This window comes from Cylas formicarius, unplaced genomic scaffold, assembly GCF_029955315.1.
Source record: "Cylas formicarius isolate icCylForm1 unplaced genomic scaffold, icCylForm1.1 PGA_scaffold_10__41_contigs__length_53128322, whole genome shotgun sequence".
Taxonomy (NCBI): domain Eukaryota; kingdom Metazoa; phylum Arthropoda; class Insecta; order Coleoptera; family Brentidae; genus Cylas; species Cylas formicarius.
In genome coordinates this window covers 23035523-23044728 of record NW_026844214.1, presented here as the reverse complement: position 1 = coordinate 23044728, position 9206 = coordinate 23035523, and the positions used below count along the sequence as shown (strand labels likewise).

The following is a 9206-nucleotide window of genomic DNA, read 5'->3' as shown; positions in this document are numbered from 1 at the left end:
CAGTTTTGACTACAAACACAAGTTTTCGAATGGGTGGGCATGTTTATCATAAAAAAACGAAAGAGGTACGGAGATATTGACACCAAAAATGAAAACAACAGTGGCACAGGACACAGACTGTTATGTGACAATACTTAGCTTGATGTTGCGTTCTTATAAAAATTAATCAATTTTCTAGAAAAATTACGGCAATGTCACAACTCGGTCAGTTGAGGGGTGACTCATGCGCAAAAGATTTCACACCTCCTCTGCAAAAATATAGCCACTTGCAGCGCATCACTTTGTACCCGGATCAACACCAGTACACAAACTTCCATCCGTGGAGAACTACACACAAACATTGTTTTTCATTATTTAAAAAAAAATTTTTTTTTAGAAGAAAGAAAATTTAAATAATACAAACAACACGAAATGTCTATAAATATAAAATCTACTAAAAAAACATGAAGCATAAATTAACATTGCTTGTACATTGTTTGAAGTTGCACTAGAAATATTGGTAATACATTTATCAATCTATTGAAAAACAGATTTTTTTATTGAATAAATGGAAAATTAAGTAGAGTGACAATGATTACTAACAAAATAGTGTGAAATAAAAATGCGCCCGGAAATATTTTTTTCGTATGGCACAACCAGTGCCTTTTTAGCCTTTCTGCGATTTCTTGATTGGAAAATTGCGATACCTCTTCATCTGCGTCAATCTATTTGCAAAATTTTTCAGTTGAAACTATCTTTGACTATCTTTGACTAGTAAGTTCTTGCACAGTCTTCCAAAATACATGTTCGAAAACTTTATGACTTGTTCAGTCACGCTCATCTCGCCAAAACAAACTCGTGACTAAAATGTTCTTTATAAAACTTGTTGCATAAAAAAATATCCAATTATGCACGGATATGCGTACAGTAATTTAGTCATGTGACTAAAATATGTGAGTTAAAATTGTCAATTCACCAATAAATGTTTAAAAACCAGACCAAACTGGTAACTGATATCAGTTATTTTTATTGATCAATTACCAAATGGCGAGAAAAACATTAAATTGCCGTATTCTGTGAAAACGCGAAGGCGAAGAAAAGGTAAAAAATAAATTATCTCTCTAATTAAAAAAATATAGCACTTTATTTACATTGATCTTGTTATAACTGTATTAGGTTAGCTTAGGTATCAAAAACCATTTGAAAACACAATCTTACTTTGATCGCGGTCTCAACAATGTGCCTTTGAATACCCGTTATAATGTGAAAGTAATTTTAAAACCCATAATTCAAAAGTTTTTTTTTAATTTTTTTTGTGCTATTAAGTCTTTTATCTCATTAAGCTGTTGTGATGTTGCTGTGGTTGTTATGGAAAATATTTAAATATCTGTTATATTTTAAATCATTTGAAGCAAAATACTTAGAAACAGAAATATATATATTTATTTGAATAGCGACTCCTCATATCTAAATCATTAGAATGAGATAGTTGACAATTTGCTTTAATTACGTACCTTAAAAAATTACAAAACAATTAGCTTATTAAGTTTAAATGTATTGGATGGTCCACGTTATTGGGGACAAACTCTTATAGTTGAGAGGAAACCATTTTATTTTAAATTGCTCTGATTCCTGGAGGGTGTTTAAAATTCGAAGAGAAAAAACATTAAAACGTTTTTTATAATTCTAACTGATAATTTTTGGGGCATTTTCAATATTAATTTTTACTTTAATAAAAAATATTCACGTAAATGACGAGTCGTAAAAAAAGATTCAAATTATATTTAGATGAACCAATGTCGTATTTTATTTTCAAGAATATTCAGTCGAAACGCTTAACAGTTTTTTTTTAATTTAAGGCTGCATTAAAATGGTGTGAAAGAACCACACAAATTTTTGGCCACCCTGTATAGTTAATTCAAGCGACAGTCCGATATCTCTGCCTATCGTTAGTCGTCAACCTTGAATCTTTCAATCTAAAACTCGGCGAAATTAAAAGTTTGAAACGCCAGTTCATCCGACATTTGCAACGATAAACGGTGAGAGAACAGTAATATCAATAATTTAACAATCTAATTCAAAATGAATTTAAAATCCTGTTCATTGTCACGCAGTTATAATATCAGAACAATCGCATAATAAAAAGGTTCAAATGTTGCAACAACTATCTCATTTTATAAATACGGTAAGCAACAATTTCTCGGGCAAGCAATCAGAAATAAACGGGTTAAAAGAATAACGTAGAGTGTTTTCAGGTACGCTTGTACTTACTCGACAACACTTAAATAAAATAAACTATGTACCTTCATAATTGTAAGTTGTTATCTAAAAGCTGTGTGTTTGATATACAATTGTAAAAGAGGAAAGTAACTTAAAATTTCGTTTAGCTAGTGTGTACAAGAGATTATAAACCTTTTTGTCGAAAGGTATAAGTTAACTATTTTATAAAACTTGTTTGTGGTGAAAGTATTTTTCATTTGATTTTATTTATTTCGGTTTATTTGGTTGCCTTTCTAACATAGGGTAATTCATAATCAAATCTCACAACTGGCATCTCGGAAATTATTATCATTTAATCGGGGGCAAAGTTCCTAAAGTATTTTTCAGAAAGATGTAGAGAAATTACTACAGTGTGGCCCAATGAATACTTAAGCCACCTTCATTGTTTGACATTGATTTCATTGGAAAATTCTATCTATTTATCGAGAGCAGTTAGTATCACTCGAGTTTGAGCCAATTTATGTGTTTTTCCAATACTATAAATGATGTGCCAAAGGCGTTCCGGTAGCATTATTATAAGCAACCGACAATTCATGCATTCGCAATTTCCGATGCGAGCCGATTGACATAGTATTAAGAAACCGAAAAGTCGGATTCCCTCCTCGGTTACATTGTTCTTTAGTCGAATGGTCACGTAGCAGAGATCACATAGCAGGAATAACCAAAACTAACCAAATGCCTATATGTACCCGACAAATAAACCTGACTCTTCGGTTACTTAATATCTCTTAAAAGAAATTTTATTCTTACACAATAGAAATTATGACATTATAAAAATAGTATGTAGATACATAGTAATGTAAGTATGTAGGTATATAACCCATATAAGTTCTCTCTCTCTCTCTCTCTTCGTTTCCCATATGAAAGATTATTAGTCCCTTCCCTTTTCTAAATCTATGTGTCATCAAGATAAAAAATTTTCATCTGCTCTGTTCGCCAGCACACAATTTCATCGCTTTCCATCAAAAATGCTTTACGGTTATGGTTTTCCCAACAACTAAACTAGTTTCCCATTTTGTATGTAATATCGGGATGAATTAAGTGAACCTGACACCATCACTTGACGCCACACACTACATGCGTTTGGAGTTTATATATATTAAAACACTTTTTTAGATCGAAACAGAATCAATGGCTCTTTTACTTTATATTATCGTGACCCTGGTGGCCCTCATGATATTTTACCTAAAAAGACAGCAAACCTATTGGACCCGCAAGGGGGTACAACAAATCAATCCGCAGTTCCTGTTCGGAAACTTCAAAGACTTCGCAGTAAGAAAACAATCGTTCGGCGACCTTTTCCTTAAGTTATACAAAGAACTGAAAAAGCGCGACGTCAAACACGGCGGCGTGTACGTCTTTACGCGACCTACCTACGTGCCTCTCGACTTGGATATAATCAAAGCCATTATGGTGAAAGATTTCGACATTTTCATGAACCACGGCACTTATTTCAATGAGAAACAGGACCCCCTAACGATGCACTTATTCAATCTTGAGGGATCCAAATGGAAATCACTTAGAGCGAAATTATCACCAACGTTCACATCGGGCAAAATGAAGATGATGTATCAAACATTTGTTAAGTGTGCGACGGAACTAAACGATATGTTGAGTGAATACTGCGAGAAGCTCGAGCCCGTAGAAATTAAAGAAGTCTTGGCCAGGTTTACAACTGACATAATAGGTAGTTGTGCATTCGGCCTTGAATGTAATTGCATGAAACAACCCAATTCTGAGTTCCGAAAATATGGCAAGCGAATATTTCACAGAACGCACAAAGAAAATCTGTACCAAATTTTATCTATTGTAGTGCCCAAAAGTGTACTGAGTATATTAGGCATTAAAATTACGCCGCCAGAAGTAGAAAACTTCTTCATCAAGATCGTTAGGGAAACCGTGGAATATAGGGAGACGAACAAAGTAGCGAGGCCTGATTTTCTTCAACTGTTGCTGCAGCTAAGGCAGCAAGGATACGTTTCCAACGACGACAACATTGAGATTCAGAAGGAAACGGACCAAACGCATCTGAGCATGCCAGATCTGGCAGCTCAGTGCTTCGTGTTTTTCGCAGCGGGCTACGAAACTTCTTCCACGACCATGACGTTCGCTTTATACGAGCTGGCACAGAACCAGCAAATTCAAGAAAAGCTCAGAGAAGAAATAGGCGAAGTTCTCAGAAAGCACAAAAATAAGATGACTTACGAAGCGGTGATGGACATGCATTATTTAGATAGAGTAATACAAGGTAATACGTATTATTATATACCATTTGTTATTTTAATTGGCGCCTATTCGATATTATGATATTCATTATTTTTTAAATGAGTTTCTTGGACTGCAAATGATCTATATTTGCTCTGTTATGCTCTACTATTCTCTGTTTCTAAATCGGAGAGAGTTTATAAATCATTATTGAGTTGTAAGGCTTGATTGCTTGCAGTTGGTAGACGTCTTCAACCTCTTGGCCAAGGCAAAATCTATTTGAAAGTCTAACTATTTCGGATATTGAGAAAATCCCAACTATTATTTAGTTGGGATTTTAGGCACTTATAGCATAATGAAAAACTTTTGTTTAGCTGTTAAAAGAGAAAAACAGAACGGTATATTTCAGAGCAACACTATGGTTGCTTGCTGTCGGACTTCTAATCAGTCTTAACCGATAGGGCAATAGTAAATCTATTTGAAAGTAATCTACAAAAAGTACTTATAATAGACAGGCATCACTTTTTTGGATTTTATGCACTCAATTTGTATAATGGAGAAGAAAATCCCCTCATTGGCTAGCTGCCAATTAAAAAAGGTGTATTTTTCAGTAGTTTCGCTATTGTATTGACGATCGTAACTAAAATTATGCAGACATTATTTAGTTGTGGTTTTAGGCACTCAATTGGCATAATGAAAAACTTTTGTTTATCTGTTAAAAAAGAAAAGACAGAACGGTATATTTTATAGTATAATATTATATATAATTTATATAGCGGAAAACAATTTCCCTCTCTGGTTAGCTGCCAATTAAAAAAAGTATATTTTTCAGTAGTTTTGTTATTGTATTGACGATTGTGTCGAAAAGTAGAATTATAGTTGTTTTCCGGCAGTTAGTTAGTTTTTGAAAATGGCTAGTGTGTCTGAAATTGTTGGATGAAAGGACCATTCATTTGCTTACTTTAAATAAGAAGCAATTTCAGAACGATATGCTGAAAAAGGAGCTAGTGGACATTGTAAATTTGGATAAACCTCTTTGTAAGAAATTTGTTTTTGACGAAATTGCTTGAAAACAAAATATATATAACGGTATTTTGCCTTCCGCCATATCACTGTTAATTGGTATAGGAGCAAGTTAAAGGATTCATAACAAGAAATAACACCACTTTTAAAATGAGGGACGTTAAAACCTTCCTGCGAGAGGAAATAAAGACAGTGGATTATGAAAAATGAACTAAGCGCGTCGAACATGCGATTGAGATAGAAGAAAGAATGTGGAAAGTTGTTACCAAGCTATAAAACACTGTAGTGCCCGTTACTGTTTCGCTGGAGTCCAACCAAAATAGTTCATCTGACTACGAGAAACATAATGACTAAAATTTATAAATGAAGTAATAGTAGTTAACTTTTAAGTAATAATATTTATTACAACTCATCTAGTTTCATATTATTCTCAATTCCATGTAAGGTTTTATTTATTTGATATTAGAATAATTAATAACTCAATTATCTGGCAAACGCCGCCGTCATATTGCTTTCAGTCGCCAAACTCGTCTTTCTATTGTATGAAAATTAGTGTGACCCTAATTTAAGAAGGATTCGAGGTGTGTCAATCTTGAAAACTGAAATACGGAAAATTATGAATGCAATTTTTCTGAACTTTACGATATAAGTTTCAAGTTGTCCAATCTGTTTAATGATCCCTGTCATTGCAAATTTACATTTTATTGCTCTCTCGCATTAAGAAATAAAATTTACGATTGCAAGTTTTAACAAGTTTTAACAAAATTTTTAGAGGCGTTAAGAAAATATCCTCCGGTTCCGGGAACGATACGAAAATGTCTTCAAGATTATAAGGTACCAGGAACGCACACAATCATTGACAAGGGAACCAACGTGCACATACCTATATTTGGAATTCACATGGACCCAGACTACTATCCGAATCCGACTAATTTCGATCCGGATCGGTTTACGGAAGAAAATAAAAGTGCTAGGCCCGCGTTTACCTGGTTGCCATTTGGAGAAGGACCTAGGATATGTATTGGTAAACGTGGTATATTTACCATAGAGAAACATAAATTAAGGTATAACTTTCAGGTTTAAGATTTGGATTGCTGCAAAGTAAAGTCGGGATAGCAACCGTTATAAAGAACTTCAAACTATCGGTTAATGAAAAGACTGTCACTCCGCTAGTTATGGACCCCGATTCGTTTATTAGTTCAGCCAAGGGGAGTGTGTGGTTAAATATGACTAAAGTTTGATAGCGCAATAATGTATCGCTATTTTCTTACTTACTACACGCAACTAATTCAATTTGTATCGATTTTGTATTAAAGTTATATCGAAGTTCGCCTTTCTTCACTATTATTCTTCTTCTTCAAGTGTCGTGACCGATTCCATCGTTGGTCATGACATCGAAGATCTGATTGTGAGTGGGTACGAACTAGCTGGTAGAAATTAGAGAGGTGACAGATTTGCTGAAGGCTATATGCTACACGCCTGGTCCTGGGAAACTCAAATAACGAGTCAAAAAAGTAACAAAAAGAACAAATTGAATAAGAATGGATCGAGAAAAATTGGACAATATAATATGCCAACAAACAGGTCGAACCCAATTGGAAAAAAGAATGAAAGATGTGTCGGAGAAAGAACCGGAAAAATTATGGACGTCCAAAGGGGACACTTAATGTCGCGAGATAGATCATCGAAGAAATATTTACGCCCCTAAATGTGGCCGAGTACCAAAATTTGCTTAAAACAATAAAACAAAAGATCCGATAGGCTAAAACGGAATGGTATAAAAAAGAGTGCAGGGAATTTAAATATTGCGAAATAAAATACGATATGTTCAACCTATATAAAAAGCTGTGTAACAAACAATCAACCACCAAATTTTCTTAAAGGATAGACAGGAAGAGAGGATTTTGGACAATTTGAAAGATTGCAAGACTATATAATGTAATATAAACTAAACCGACAGGAACTATTTGCCGATTACGGTTGTTGAAAGCAAACCTCTGGTGGCTCGCTAAGTGAGAAAACCTATCCCATTAGATGAAAACAATAAAACTGTAGGATCAGACCACATTTACAGAAAAATGGTGGATGAGGGATAGCATTAAAAGGTTTAACAAACTGTGCAACTTAGTATACAATACGAGAAAAATACCCACCCAAAAATACCGGACTGTTTAAAAACAACTAAAAACAATACGAAAAAATGCAGCGATTACCGTATAATAAGCTTGATAAGCCATACTCTACTAGTAATTTTACGAATAATCGATGAAAAACTTCACAGAAACCTTGACAGTAAAACTAAGAACAGTCAATTTGAGTTCAGAAATAGTTTTTAAAAATTTAGTTTTGTTTAGCACACTGGTACGAATATTAAAATGTCGAGATGTAAACCGTTTACATGTGTGCTATAGATTTTGAAATGACCTTCGATACAGTCAGACATGACAAAATACGCTAGATATTACAGCACACAGCGTCTGATGACAAGGACATTAGAATTACATCAAAACTATAATGGCAACAGGAAGCAAGTATACATTTAGTAAATCAGACCTGAAGATCAAGCAAGGAGTTAGACAGAGCTGCATCCTATCTCCGTTAATATTTAATAGAGAACAGATTTGTAACGAACGGCACGCAAACGGTATATTTTATTCTCGCAAGCTCGGAGACACAACCACAGTCTCTAATGAATAGAAGGACAAGCTACTGCCAAAAGTAGGACACAAGCACTGAACGCAAACAAGACTAAATATATGTTTGTGAAAAGAAGCGGTATTATGCATCATAATGCAATTTATGTCAACGGTACTAATCTCGAACCTGTAAGTAAGCTGACATACTTGCGCAATGGTATCAATGAAACCGAAGCACGAAATACATCTATAAAAAATACAGCAAGCCTTGTGTACGCATAACATCAAGCTGAGAATAAGAATTCTCAAATGTTACGTTTTTGCCATTTTTATGGACAAAGTAATTTACAAGCTCATTTTGATAGTTGAAAGAATAAATATTTAATTTTTTTAGATTACAATATTATTAAAGATTACAAATTGCAGTTACACCTAATACATCATTAATAAGGTAATTAAAGGAGTAGTTAAATAAGAACAAACGTTGTTCACATTTTCACATAACATCGTGCCTTTATCAAATGCATTTGATAAAGGCACGGTGTTGCCGAAACAGCTGTCATTTAAATATATTTATGTGAAAATCTGAATGTTTGTTCTTATTTAACTATTTTAAATGGATTTTCATCAAGTAAAAGCCACTTCAGTACAAATGTAAATAAAGGAGACTATTCGAAGCTCGGAAAATTTAACACGGCGTCCAAATTATAGTTGATGGTATTAGAGAAACGTTACGTCGAAAGGGATTTTTGACTGTCATAAGAGGCGAAGCTGTCAAAATTAAAACGGGTAAATTTGTAAAAAATAAAACGAAAGCAATCATACATTTTGTTTTTTTTTTTTCATGAAATTTCCTAAGGTACATAAGATAAATCAATTCACCGATACGTGGCTTTGCCCTAATTTGAGTTACCCTAGATCTTTTACAGTTTCCTTGACCCAATGCTTTAATGAATACTTTTTTTGTTTCAAAGAGTTTCAAACTGAGTTTGAAAAGTTTGATTTATAAACAACCGACGCAGGATGAATCCAGATGATTTGTAAATAGTATTACTGTAGCCTGTGGAAGTTTCGTAGATTAAG

At 33.8% G+C, this 9206-nt stretch overlaps 1 protein-coding gene across 3 annotated transcripts; it reads left to right on the top strand.

The window, feature by feature from the left end:
- Positions 1 to 1940: 1940 nt before the first annotated feature.
- LOC132700394 (cytochrome P450 6a2-like) lies at positions 1941 to 6813 on the top strand. Of its 3 annotated transcripts, none has more exons than XM_060667690.1 (4): positions 1941 to 2018; positions 3376 to 4507; positions 6260 to 6511; positions 6565 to 6813. In XM_060667690.1, the coding sequence occupies exons 2-4, from the start codon at positions 3391 to 3393 to the stop codon at positions 6726 to 6728; spliced, it is 1533 nt and encodes a 510-aa protein (XP_060523673.1). In that variant the 5' UTR covers positions 1941 to 2018; positions 3376 to 3390; the 3' UTR covers positions 6729 to 6813. The 3 variants fall into 3 exon arrangements, with proteins under 3 accessions (XP_060523673.1, XP_060523664.1, XP_060523681.1); XM_060667681.1 differs by lacking the exon at positions 1941 to 2018 and adding an exon at positions 2025 to 2164; XM_060667698.1 differs by lacking the exon at positions 1941 to 2018 and adding an exon at positions 2188 to 2234.
- The last annotated feature ends 2393 nt before the right edge of the window (positions 6814 to 9206 follow it).

Bases quoted from the DNA above. Each gene is read 5' to 3' on its own strand.
- LOC132700394 (XM_060667681.1), top strand. From the start codon at position 2,132: ATGTTGCAACAACTATCTCATTTTATAAATACG. The intron at 2,165-3,375 runs GTAAGCAACAAT...ACACTTTTTTAG, and splicing joins TATCTCATTTTATAAATACG to ATCGAAACAGAATCAATGGC. The intron at 4,508-6,259 runs GTAATACGTATT...CAAAATTTTTAG, and splicing joins TTTAGATAGAGTAATACAAG to AGGCGTTAAGAAAATATCCT.